Genomic DNA, 14,333 nt, shown 5'->3' with positions numbered 1-14,333 from the left:
ACGGCCAGTCTCTTACATTGTTCTTTACATAGCCTTACATTGTTACTATGATCAATAGTACAAGAGACTATAAGAAACTTTGTAATATATCTTATCAGATGAAAATGCTTCTTTCTCTTGTTATCAAGTAGCTTCCCTCTCCTCCAGTTAAACTATTGATTGTAAAAAATTATTTCAGTCCTGTTTTGTAGCTTTCAGGTCTATGGGGGGGGGGGGGGGGGGGTATGGGGGGATTGTAGTGGGAGTACCTGGGTACACTGGCAGAGAGAGAAACAGCTCCCAAATAAGAGCAAGCGGGTGCCAACCTGTCAGGTCAGTGCTCACTTACTGTCGGTGCTATTACAGGCGCCCACAACAGGTGGGTAAGAGCGGGGGGTTGGCAGGGGGGTATGGGGGGGGGGGGGGGTTTGGGGGGGTTGGGACACTGTCCCTTGCATGTGAGCAGAGTTGCGTAAACCCCATTCACATGCATGGAATGTGGATTTTCCTTGGATCTGGCACCGATTTGGGGCCGTACATTGTGCCTGCTGTTCTCTCGGCCAAACGCTGCCGCGAACAGTTCCAGTTAAGTGGATTTCCTCCCAGACAGTGGCTGGCATGGTCCTGTATAGCTGGATGCCAGGCACAGTATATAGTCATCTGGTTCCATGGCACGGTCCTGTATAGCTGGATACCAAGCACAGTATATAGTCATCTGGTTCATGGCACGGTCCTGTATAGCCGGATGCCAGGCACAATATATAGTCATCTGGTTCCATGGCACGGTCCTGTATAGCTGGATGCCAGGCACAGTATATAGTCATCTGGTTCATGGCATGGGTCTGTATAGCCGGATGCCAGGCACAATATATAGTCATCTGGTTCCATGGCATGGTCCTGTATAGCCGGATGCCAGGCACAGTATATAGTCATCTGGTTACATGGCACGGTCCTGTATAGCTGGATGCCAGGCACAGTATATAGTCATCTGGTTCATGGCACGGTCCTGTATAGCCGGATGCCAGGCACAGTATATAGTCATCTGGTTACATGGCATGGGTCTGTATAGCCGGATGCCAGGCACAGTATATAGTCATCTGGTTCCATGCCATGGTCCTGTATAGCCGGATGCCAGGCACAATATATAGTCATCTGGTTCCATGGCATGGTCCTGTATAGCCGGATGCCAGGCACAGTATATAGTCATCTGGTTCCATGGCACGGTCCTGTATAGCTGGATGCCAGGCACAGTATATAGTCATCTGGTTCCATGGCTTTGTCCTGTATAGCTGGATGCCAGGCACAGTATATAGTCATCTGGTTCCATGGCTTTGTCCTGTATAGCTGGATGCCAGGCACAGTATATAGTCATCTGGTTCCATGCCATGGTCCTGTATAGCCGGATGCCAGGCACAGTATATAGTCATCTGGTTCCATGGCTTTGTCCTGTATAGCTGGATGCCAGGCACAGTATATAGTCATCTGGTTCCATCCCTTAGGACGTTGCGGAGACGTCCGGACTGACAGCCAATCCTCATTGTACACTGTAATAGTTGTATTCTGGATGAGTGAGCCGACCGGTCCTGTCACCATCCGGGCATAGATGACAGTCATAAAGGCTGATGTGTCCAGAGAACGTGACAAGTGCGTGTAAGGGGCCCCGGGGGACGAGATTGCTAGGCAGTAAGACGGTAACAATAGGGAGCTTAGGGAACAATGGCGCCCTCCCCGCCTCTCGTCTTGTCATGTTTCCTCTTCTCCACTTCCTCTAATTCCCCCTTCTTATGTTTCCGATATAACTAAGGTTATAGTATGACAGGTAAGCATAGCACCGCTACTTGTATTTATAAGGGATGTCATGTTTGTCGGATGTAGCAGAGCTGAGATTGTTGCATCCTGAGATGGGACATGTGATTTTCCATTGGATTACATTACTGTATCTTGGTTCTGGAGTATTTCCTATGACCTATGGCTGTATCCATGTTTTCCACAACTCCCTAGGGCGGCATCCGCCGCTGAGAGTCAAATGCCGAGCGTTCAGGTGCGGAGAACGTTGCCGAACCCGAACAGTTTGGCAGGTGCACTCAACACTATTTTTGCTTCTTAAAGGGGTAGTTCATCATTTTTTTTTCTTTTAAATCATCTGGCCAGAGATTTATAATTTACTTCTATTAAAAAATCTCCAGTCTTCCAGTACTTATCAGCTGCTGTATGTCCTGCAGGAGGTGGTGTATTCTCTCCAGTCTCTCTGCTGCCACCTCTGTCCATGTCAGGAACTGTCCAGAGCAGCAGAGGTTTTCTATGGGGATTTGCTGCTGCTCTGGACAGTTCCTGACATGGACAAGGTGGCAGCAGAGAGCACTGTGTCAGACTGGAAAGAACACATCACTTCCTGCAGGACATACAGCAGCTGATAGGTACTGGAAGACTGGAGATTTTTTTTAATAGAAGTAAATTACAAATCTCTGGCACTTTCTGGCACCAATTTATTTGAAAGAAAAGAAACATGGTGAACTACCCCCTTTAAAGGGGTATATCCCATCTTGACATGTTATGCCCTATCTATAGGACAGGGCATAACTAAGAGACCCCTGGGGTCTGTATTTTGGAGAATGGGGACCCCGAACTCCCTGCTGGATATAACGGCAGGTCATGTATGCGTGCTGCCACTCCATTCATTCTCTATAGGGATTTCAGGGTCCCTTCTCTCCACATCGCACCCCCAGTTGGACCCCTGCAATTTCTTAGTTATGCCCTAACCAATATATTCTGTGAATAGGGCATACATTGTTGAATTGGGAAAACCCCTTTTAAGACTCTATACATATTAGCTAAGTGACGGCCAAACCTGTTGATTCTGGTGGGACCAGCCAACCATCTCACACTGGAATATCGGCATGCTTGATCCTTTTGTTCTTTGGGAGATTAGCCGCTAACAAAGATGTCTCGCAGCAGCTTACTCTTCTCTCCTCACGTAGAGCCCTTTTATGTGGTGTGACTATTGGCTGATATCGCCCTGTGTAATAGGATGATCGATCAGCTAATCAACGTATCGTTTTGACCTGTTAAAGGGGTATTCCGCTCAAACATAACTTTTGATGTGTTGCTGCCCATGGTGATACTAACAATTCCTTCCATACTTGTTATTATCTATTCAGTCTCCTTCCCCCAGTTCTCAGCTGCTGCTTTCTGCTGAAGACACAAAAATCTCTCCATCTCCATCTCCCCCTCCTCCCCCCTCTCTTCTGAGACAGCTGATGTAAACCAGTTCCTGTCAGGCTGTATCTGCAACATTGTAGCTTCTTTGTAATGCTGGGAGGGTTATTCTGAGGTCAGGTTGCTAATGAACTCACTGTGATTATCCCTCCCAGCATTACAAAGAAGCTACAAAGTTGCAGATATGGACTTGTTTACATCAGCTGTCTCAGAAGGGAGGGGGGAGGAGGGGGAGACAGAGAGAAAAGCTCACACACACATTTTTGTGTCTTCAGCAGAAAGCAGCAGCTGGGAACTGGGAGAAGGAGACTGAATAGATAATAACAAGTATGGAAGGAATTGTTAGTCTCACCATGGGTAGCAACATAATGGATTGGGAGAGGGAGCATTCAATAAACATCTATCCTGTGTGTACGGGCAACGCTGCATCCTCAGAGTGTGAACAGAGCCCAACGCTTCTCCACCCTCCCATGTTTCATCACCTCTTCCCTTTCTTTCAGCTTCTATGCAGATTTTGGGCCTTTGAACCTCGCGCTGCTCTACAGATACTGCTGCAAACTCAACAAAAAGCTCAAGGTAAGGGAGTGTTCAAGGCCGCATCAGACTGTTGTTTTCTAAGGGTTTTTTTTTTTTTTACGGAGCTGAGATGCCGGGATCAATGTGTGAATTTGGTTCCGCACTTTTCAATGGAGATCCTCCATCTTTAAAGGAGTTATCCAGAACTTAAAAAAAAGCACAACTACTTGCTTGCAAAAACAGCGCCACCCCTCTTCTTAGGTTGTGCGTGGTATTACAATTCAGCTCCATTTACTTTAAAGGAGTACCCTGACAAAATAAAAAAAAATTAAATCAAATGGTTTCAGAGAGTTATATAGAATTGTAAATTACTTACTATTTAAAAACTAGTACTTATCAGCTGCTGTATGTCCTGCAGGAAGTGTTGTATTCTTTCCAGTCTGACACAGTGCTCTCTGCTGCCACCTCTGTCTATGTCAGAAACTGTCCAGAGCAGGAGAGGTTTTCTATGGGGATTTGCTCCTGCTCTGGACAGTTCCTGACATAGACAGAGGTGGCAGCAGAGAGAGCTGTGTCAGACTGGAAAGAGTATACCACTTCCTGCAGGACACACAGCAGCTGATAAGTACTGGAAGACTTGAAATTTTAAATAGAAGTGATTTACTAATCTGTATAACTTTCTGGTACCAGCTGATCTGAAAGAACTGGGAGCTGCAAACCACACACCCAAACTGAGGACAGGATTGATGCTGTTTATGGTAAGAAGCGGCCATGTTTTTCGAAGCCTGGATAACCCCTTTAATTAAACCTAGGAGACACACTAAGGGCCCTATTCCACCGGACGATTATCGTTCAGATTAATGTTAAATCGTTCGAATCTAAACGATAATCGTTTGGTTGAATAGCAGTTAACGACTAACGACCGAACGAGAAATTGTTGATCGTTTATTAAGACCTGGACCTATTTTTATCGTTGCTCGTTCGCAAAACGTTCGCATTGAATAAGACGTCGTTCGGTCGTTCGCGGTAGATACGAACGCAGTAGCGAAGAAATAGCGAAGAAAAAACTATCGCAAATACGATCATAAGTAACGATTATCGTTCCATGGAAATGAGTGAACGTTTTCAGGTCTTTCGCAATAGCGGTCGTTTGAGATCGTTAATCGGGTCCATTTACACAGAAAGATTATCTGCCAAAGATTTGAAGCCAAAGCCTGGAACAGACTATAAACAGAGATCGGGTCATAAAGGAACGCCTGAGATTTCTCCTCTTTTCAAATCCATTCCTGGCTTTGGCTTCAAATCTTTGGCAGATAATCTGTCAGATAATCTTTCCCTGTAAATGGACCCTTATAAATTGCAGTGATTTATAGTGAATGTAGTTATGCAGCACTGAGTGGTCGGCTCTCCAGCTGTTGCAAAACTCCAATACCCATGGTGCTTAGACTTTGCATGATGGGACTTGTAGTTGCAACACATGGAGGTCTAGACTATTGCATATATTATACTATAATAAAGTGGTTGATATTATGTTGGAGTGTGAGGAAGGTCAGTGAAGGCCGCCGCGCTCCGCTAACTCTGCGTTCACAATTCATTGACTTTGTTGCACCTGATGCGTCTCCCCTGTACGGCGGATGGTTTTTCCTATTAACAAGTCAGACAGGAGATGACCTGGCAGTAAGACGGCCGCTCTCTCTCCGAATTAAATGAGCCAGTGTTAGCGCTCCCCCCCCCCCATTGTATAACCTGCCCCTCCTCGGATCATTCCGATTGTGCAAGGAATCCGAGATCCGTGTGCTCCGCACAAAGGACGACTCTGTATCTGGCCGGTGAAATCTGAGCACAATCTGTTAACAAGGTTGCTTGAGTAAATGTTGCTGAGTGCGCAGCCCCCCCCCCCCTCTTGCTCCGGCCAGGTGACTCTTTCCTCCTTGACACGATGGAGACCATTTAATGGACTTACCGGGCTATTAAATATGCATAAGGCAGAGGCTGCTCTGTGTGTTAATGTATAGCCATAACCTATACCAGTGCTGAGGAAGCAGATTCCTGATCAGGGAGGATTGGGCTCTGTAGCCGCCATGTCTGTATTCTTGTATGTCTATAACCTGATGTCTATGGCAGAGATGGGGAACCTGCCCCCCTCCAGCTGTTGCAAAACTACAATTCCCATCATGCCTGGACAGCCGAAGGCTGTCCAGGCATGATGGGAGTTGTAGTTTTGCAACAGCTGCAGGGGTGCAGATTCTTCATCCCTGGTCTATGGCCACTTAAAGGGGTACTCCAACAAAAATCATTTTCTGAACTGGTTTTAGAAAGTTATATAGATTTGTAATTTAGTTCTATTTAAAAATCTCCAGTCTTCCCATACTTATCAACTGCTGTATGTCCTGCAGGAAGTGGTGTATTCTTTCCAGTCTGACACAGTGCTCTCTGCTGCCACCTCTGTGCATGTCAGGAACTGTCCAGAGCAGGAGAGGTTTTCTATGGGGATTTGCTACTGATCTGGACAGTTCCTAACATGGACAGAGGTGGCAGCAGAGAGCAGTGTGTCAGACTAATGGTGGTTTTACACGGAGCGATTTATCGTTCGAATTTGCACGATAACGGTCGAATTCGAACGATAATCCTTTGTGTAAACGCAGCGAACGATCAAGCGACGAGCGAGAAATCGTTCATTTGGATCCTTCAACAACTTCTCAAATCGTCGTTGATCGTTCGCAAAAAATTCGCAGATCGTTCCATGTAAACAGTCTTTCAACGATTTCACCTATGTATGAGATAGGCTTAAGCGATCGCAAAACGATTTTTCCGTACAATGTATCGTTCCATCTAAACGCTGATCGTTCATTCAAAATCGTTAATCGTGCGATTGGGCGAATTATCGCTCCGTGTAAAACCACCATAAGGTTATGGTCACAGGTAGTCTGAAAAGATCATCCCGACCGGTACTGCAGTACCGGCCGGATGATCTTTAGCGCCGCTAATTTCTGATGCGGGCGCATCCCCACAGCACACATTGAGCCGCTTGCTCCATAGTGAGCACTGACAGGGTTTTCTGCTGCTGCTATTCACTGAATAACGGCCGCAGAAAACTAACATGTCAGTTTTCTACGGCGCCGCTAGGGATCCCGGCCGGAGTGTATACTATGTGTATTCCCTCAGCCTGCAGCACTACGTCAGTACCGCAGAAATCACGGCCGTTGTAACAACGGACGAGATTTCTGCGGAACTTATGTAGTGTGAACATAGCCTAAGAAAGAATACACCACTTCCTGCAGGACACACAGCAGCTGATAACTACTGGAAGACTGGAGATTTTTAAAAAGAAGTAAATTACAAATCTATAGAAATTTCTTTCTTGCACCAGTGGGTTAAAAGAAAAAAAAAGATTTGCTGGAGTACCCCTTTAAATATTTGGCAAATACAATCATTTCGCAAACCTTCCTTATATGGTGCTCCTTTTTTCTAGGTTACCGACCACCATTGTGCTCTAAAAGCAGTGGTCTGGATGATGTGTATATATAGTTTTGGTTCACATATTTATATATCTTATACAGTATATATACACTATGGGAGAGATTTATCAAATTGGTGTAAAGTAGAGCTGGCCCAGTTTCCCCTAGCAACCAATCAGATTCCACCTTTCATTTTCCAAGGAATCTGTGAAGAATGAAAAGTTGAATCTGATTGGTTGCTATGGGTGACTGGGCCAATTCTGCTTTACACCAATCTCCAGCCAGACCACTGCTTTTAGAGCAGAGTGGTGGTCGGTAACCTAGACAATGAGCTGTCAACAATAGGAGAGAAGGAGCCGCATATGAGGAGAAGGAGACAAGGTTGGTAAATGAATGTATTTGCAAAACTAACATGAAGAGTCCTACAAGTATAACTATATTAGCTGACATAGGACTACTGCTTTAGGCCGGATTCACACGTAACGGATTTCACGCTAGGAATTCGCAGCGAAATCTGCTGCCGGCCAGAGCATACATTACCTGCTCCGGCTTGCTTCGGGGGTTCCTGGCTGGACGCCCCGGTCAGCCAGTCAGTACGCTGCCCCACCGCTGCCACTGATTGGGAGATGCCGCTGCCAGATGCAAGCTGGAGTGTGGAGCAGGTACAGTATGCTCCGGCCTGCAGGGGGTTAAGGGGGCTGTCACTTACATACCTGCAGCGGGATAGACATCCCGCTACGAGTATGGATTCTAATAGAAACTAACAGGCAAGGGATCCGCTGCGGCGACCATTTAGATGTATGGCCACCTAAGGACAGCTCAGGTCTGCCAGACTAGGAGCCAGTTGTGCAGAGTCACGGAGGAGGATAGTGAGCTGTCCCTATGGTCAGGACACATGGACATGTGACAACCCATAAAGCATTGGCCGGAGTTCACACATGTCCAATTAGACACAGATTTCAGGGTATATCCATGTCAGCGGGGTTTCCGATCACAAGCTGCAGAACATTTCCATAATAAGTAGCGGCTATTCCCGGGGGTCGTGCACAGGAAAGCTGGCGGATTAGCCTCATTGGAGAGGGATAATCCTCCTGCGGGCCCGCTGCCCTTTAAACTGCACATTTATGGCAGAAATGTGATTGCAGGGTCAGATTTTTTAAGATATCTTGCAGTGATATACGTGTCGGATTTGCGTCTGTCATCTCCATTTTGATTGCTAATGCACGCCCTCTGGTCCTTACTGCCGAGATGACTACTTTATAGGTTGCAATGCCCTTTAAGACAGAGGAGAAATAAATTAAAGGGGGTTACCCAGCAAAAAAAAAAATTGCTATTTTTTTCCAGAAACAGCGCCACTCTAGTCCTCAGTTTGAATGTGGTATTGCAGCTTAGGTTCATTAAACCTGTACCAGTGCTGAGTAAGCTGATTCCTGATCAGGGAGAATTGTGTTCTGTAGCCTCCATGCTTGTATTCTCATATTACCTGATGTCTCTGGCAGGGATGGAGAACCTGCGGCCCTCCAGCTGTTGCAAAACTACAATTCCTATCATGCCTGGACAGATGGGAGTTGTAGTTTTGCCATAGCTGGAGGGCCACAGGTTCTTCACTTAAAGGGGTACTCCATCAAAAATCTTTTTCTTTGAAATCAACTGGTTTCAGAAAGTTATATAGATTTGTGATTTACTTCTATTTAAAAATCTCCAGTCTTCCCATACTTATCAGCTGCTGTATGTCCTGCAGGAAGTGGTGTATTCTTCTCAGTCTACCACTCTGCCCATGTCAGGAACTGTCCAGAGCAGTAGCAAATCACCATAGAAAACACTTCCTGTTCTGGACAGTTCCTGACATGGACAGAGGTGGCAGCAGAGAGCACTGTGTCAGACTGGAAAGAATACACAACTCTCTGCAGGACATACAGCAGCTCATAAGTCCTGGTTTGAGAATTTTAAATGGAAATAAATTACAAATCTATATAACTTTCTAACCAGTTAATTTGAAAGAATTTTTTTTTACCTCTTTAAGTGGATTAAGCCGATTTAGATTATTTCTAAAATCCCTTTAAATGGACAATTTCCTTATGTGAACTAAGTAACTGGCTTATCCCAAGATTTAGCTGATGGGTGGGTTTCAGAAACAGGACCCCATTGACCAGCTAGTTGGTTGAGGATGACAGCGCCTCCCGTCATGAGATGATCACACGGACGGCGCGGCTCATCGTGGCTTATTACACAGCTGTGATTACTGGCTTGTAATTGTAATGAGCCGTGTACCATCCCATGACCAGGACGGCGGACGATATACGGCAAAGCTTCCCTCAGACATGTGCTGAGATGGTGTCGGGGTGATGTGACTCCACCGGCCTGGATTGGATGTGACATATGCTATGGCCGTTCATCCTGTGATCTCTATAATAGGACGTTGTATTATTAAACAGACGGCCCCATCGGCTTTGAGCCTTTACTTGATCAAAGTGGGAATAGATGTTGTCGCCTGGGGAGGGATCAGAGTGATGTGGCTGAACCTTAGTGTGACAAGTATCACTGTGCCAGACGCACAGACTTTACCCTTCAAGCGTTCTGGGAATCTGGAACTTGTCATAGACAGCCGTGACCGAGCAACGGGAACCATCAGAAAATCAACTCTTTCTTTATGTATCTTTGAAAAATATCTGGTGGATCTGTGTATAGTGACCCATAGATACCTATCTTATCTCTACCTATCTCTCCCACTCCCTAAATACACAGGTACAGCTGAGCGTCCATCTGTTCTCAGCTAAGAAAGTCACCACCAGACACCTCTGATATAAGTCAGGAAGGCGCTGTACACATTAGAGGGTTGGCCAGTCTTGCCAAAATTACCTGTTGTAGCCAATAATTATCTAACGGTTTAAGTCGCTGCCAGACACCTCTATCTCTCCTCGAAAATGAAATATTTGGCCATGTGTAAATCCAGTTGCCCGATCCTTTATTCTTTCAGCATCTATGATTTGAGTAGATATGGTGGATATGGGACACCCCCATTGTTGGCAGAAGTGTTGATCATTGGGGGTCTAGGTGTTCAGACCCCATCGATCATAAGAGCTTTGGGAGGTTGCAGCCGCCTACTTCTTTCCCTGTCTTGCTGCGATCTCTATGAAGCGAGACATCTTGGAGAAAGCAGCGCTCAGCCGCTTAGGTTCTATCTCCTGATTGATCATTCATTCAGACTCCAACTGATCAATACTTGACATGTCTCTCTGTATTTTTTTTTTAGGGGGTCCGACCTTCATACCCTGTAGCGATCTCTTACTTCTCCCCTATCCTGTGGATAGTTTTAATCAGAAAACCAATTTAAGCTACCTATACACTTACAATAACGGATGGCCGCCAGTTATGTCTGCCATCTGCCCCCGTCCTCCCCATACAGGAACATTCGGCACGGTCTAGCGTTCCCATGTTCTCTATGGGGGGAGGGGTTAAGTTGCAGCAAAAGAGCTCTGGCTGTGGCTTATTTCCCCCAAAACAAAGGGGGACCTCTGTCTCCACAGACATCATCTGTCAGCAGCGCCCTATACATAGTATACTGCCGACAGTCTAAAGTTTATGGGGACCTTCGGGGTCCTTTTATACGGGCCGCAGGGAGCTGTGGGAGGGGATCGTTAGGGAGCCCATGGCAGATAGCGGCGGTCTGCTGCCGGCCCTCCTATTGCACGGCCAGCAGACTGTGGTTATCGTTCCAAAATATTTCAACATGTTTATTGACAAGTATCAGCCAACATTGTGCATGTCGGCAGATCGTTGCCTTTTAACAGCAGCTATTACACCATGCGATTATCGACCATAAGAGCCGATAGTCGTCCTAATAGGGCCAATAATCGCTTGGTGTAATGACAAAGCACAGACCCCCTGTCTTCCTTATTGTTGGCACTACACGTACAGCACTGCCCTCGGGGCCCATTGTATGTAGGCCTCTGTGTCTGCCATCCTGATCTGATAATTACAGCCGCCCTGGGTAGATCACACAGGACAGGACACCACCGGCCATTATCACCATCTGATAATCTGCTTGTCTTAAGGGCTGAGTACAAACAACCTTATCTGAAGTGGCGGGAGAACAATGCGTTACTATGGGAGGAAGCTGTGCCGCTCCACACCGCAGCACACTCCTCTGACTGGCCATCTGATTTTGTTTAATGCAAATGATTGCACAATGTGAGTTTAGGCGTAGTAAGTTATGGCTGGGGTGCAGGCGGTGTGAGCCTAACATGGCAACAAGAAGGACAAACATCCTTCTAATCCACTCTACTACAGGGCTAGGGAACCATGGCTCTCCAGCTGTTGCAAAACTTCAACTCCCATCATGCCTGGACAGAATAACCTAAGAATAACCCTCCCAGCATTACAAAGAAGCTACAATGTTGCAGATACAGCATGCCAGGAACTTTTTTTTTTTTTACCTCAGCGGTCTCAGAAAGGAGGGGGAGACAGATAGAAAAACTCAGCAGCAGCTGAGAACTAGGGTAAGGAGACTGAATAGATAACAACACGTATGGAAGGAATGGTTCGTTTCAGCATGGGCAGCAACTTATCAAAAGTTATGTTTAAGCAGAATACCCCTTTATGTCAAGGGATCCAGGTAAGTTCCGCCACATAGGGATCCATATACCTGCAGCGGTATATTCAGACATAAGGAAAATATTTTCAGTAGATGTGAAAATATCTGAAGACCCTGAAAAGACTGCCAGTAAGGGGTTAACATCCTAAATGTAAGGACCCCGGCACTCGGTGAATGACCCCAGGCCATTGATTTTCTATTTAGGTATAATCTCGTTTTAGTGGTATTACTGTATTGATCCTGAGATGGACGTATAACCTCCGCACACAGCTGAGACATACATTATGTAGGCCGAGCCGATATTTACAAGAATGGAACCTATAAATTCACTATGACGTAATGCATTGCTGCGAAATGGAGAGGCGTCCATTATAGCTTCAGTGACAGCAGTGGATGGCGGTGAGTGTACAAGCCGAATACTGCTACACCCTATACATTCATGTTATTGTAGTATCTGCGATGTTTAATAAGGCTGATCACATATTACATAGACATAGGACATGCATGCTTGGGTCTGGGCTTAGATACAGGGCTTGACTGAGGAGAAATACGTAGGCCATAAGGGTCTAACGTTCATGTTGGCCCAAATACAGCAGGTCCTGAGGAGGCAGCAGCCCCCCATAGGCCTCAGGGATGAACCACAGCTGTTACAAGACTGAAAATCAAGGCTGTGGCTTCAGTCCTCTGACTAGGCCTCAAAACAGAGTTTGACTAGAAGCCAGAAGTTGGCACCTTAGGAAGTGTCACTCAGGCTTAGAAAACAGGTGTGAAACCTGCAGATCCGCCAGCTGTTGCAAAACTACAATTCCCATCATGCCTTACAGCCAAAGCTTCGCTTTGGCTGTAAGGCATGATGGGAGTTGTAGTTTTGCAACAGCTAGGGGACGAAGACTCCATCTTGTGGGGAATGTTATAAAAGCTAATGACAAATCTCTGGTTATACATATCATACTTGTATGGTGAAAAGTAACGCCTCACCTAGGGACATAACGTAAGAAATGTGGCGTGCACACTTCACTAGTTTTTAAAAAAATGTTTTTATAAATTTTGTCAGAAATGTGGTGGCCTATTTAGCTTTCTATATATCCCCCCATTGTATGTTGATTCTTTCAAATCAATTGGTGCCAGAAATGGTGCTGGAAATTTGTAATTTATTTCTATTGAAAAATCTAGAGTCTTCCAGTACTTATCAGCTGCTGTATGTCCTGCAGGAAGTGGTGTTTTCTCTCCAGTCTGACACAGTGCTCTCTACTGCCACCTCTGTCCATGTCAGCAACTGTCCAGAGTAGTATCAAATCCACACAGAAAACCTCTCCTGCTCTCCATACTGGAAAGAATACTCCACTTCCTGCAGGACCTACAGCGGCTGATAAGTACTGGAGGACTTGAGATTTTTTAATAGAAGTAAATTACAAATCTCTGACACTTACTGGCACCAGTCGATTCAGAAGATTTTTTTTTTTTTTTTTCGTGAACTACCGTGGGTTTTCCAGGATTAGGCAAAGCACAGCTACATTCTTTCAAAAACAGCGCCACCCCTGTGCTCAGGTTGTGTACAGTATTGCAATTTAGCTCCATTGACTTCAATAGAACTGAGCTGCAAAACCGCACCTAAACTGAGGACTGGAGAGGTGCTGTTTCTAGAGGAAAACGGCCATATTTTTCTAAGCCCTTTAATGCCCTATCTAGGTTTGTGTATACTGGGTATATTGTAACACCCTCCCAGCCGTGAAGAGTATTTACATTTATATAGGTTTTTAGGCACTGGTTGGCTCACATCTACGTTGAAGTGTAAAGCAGCGTTGTGTGACTTTGTGTCTTATTGTGCAGAACGTTTCTCCATGCTGCTCCCTGATCAGGAAGTTGCAGGTAAAGTTGCTTGGCTTGTGTGTGTTGCCCCGGCATCACCAAGGAAATGCACAGAGCATGCCCACAACTCTGGATTAATGGGAGGAAGCTGCATGCTTCGCCGTCAAGGGAACTGCTTGAAGTTTTGCAGCCAGCTTCTCCTGGACGGCAGGAGACCTTGGTAGTGTTTGCGCTTGGCTGTGTACAGAAATAAATCTCCAGTCTGAGCATGCCTGACGTGTGATTGCTCACCAGAGCCGAGAATGTTATCCGACAGCTAAAGGGGTTCATATAAATAGCATTTCAGTGCATGAACACTACGCACGCTTGTCTAATAAAATCTAGACTGATCTCGTGGCGATATCCCATGTCCTGGGACAAGGCTATAGGAGCGAACACCCCCCCTCCCCAACCCCCGCAGCACTGGGACTACATGTCCTCAGTCTCTATATGACAAGCTTAGATCACGTCTAGTACTCAGTTATTGAGATGCTGTTTATCTCCCCGGAGAACCCCTTTAAGTCGTCTCTCTCTACTCATGGCATGTTGTGTGTCAGGCTTTTAGTGGCTTATTAATATTTTTGCTGCTGCCACAAATCTTCAAAGTGAATAAGAATGTAGGTTAATGCCGCTTTTACTGGATTTTATTAGTCATCGGTCTTTGTTGCCGGCCCCATAATACTGCGGCACCTGGACCTTGGTTTGGCCGTCTATTGAATTGG

General features: G+C 45.9%; 1 protein-coding gene across 2 annotated transcripts in view; it reads left to right on the top strand.

Moving 5' to 3' along the window:
• Positions 1-14,333, top strand: part of CDC14A (cell division cycle 14A) — an 80,301-nt gene that overhangs the window by 19,350 nt on the left and 46,618 nt on the right. For both annotated transcript variants that reach the window (XM_069967547.1, XM_069967549.1), the window contains exon 3: positions 3,696-3,771. In XM_069967547.1, the coding sequence (XP_069823648.1) occupies positions 3,696-3,771 (76 nt within the window). The remainder of the gene's footprint in view (positions 1-3,695; positions 3,772-14,333) is intronic.

The sequence above is a fragment of the Dendropsophus ebraccatus genome, chromosome 4, assembly GCF_027789765.1.
Source record: "Dendropsophus ebraccatus isolate aDenEbr1 chromosome 4, aDenEbr1.pat, whole genome shotgun sequence".
NCBI lineage: Eukaryota > Metazoa > Chordata > Amphibia > Anura > Hylidae > Dendropsophus > Dendropsophus ebraccatus.
Note: the sequence above shows the minus strand (reverse complement) of the source record. Positions and strands in the feature narration are given on the sequence as shown.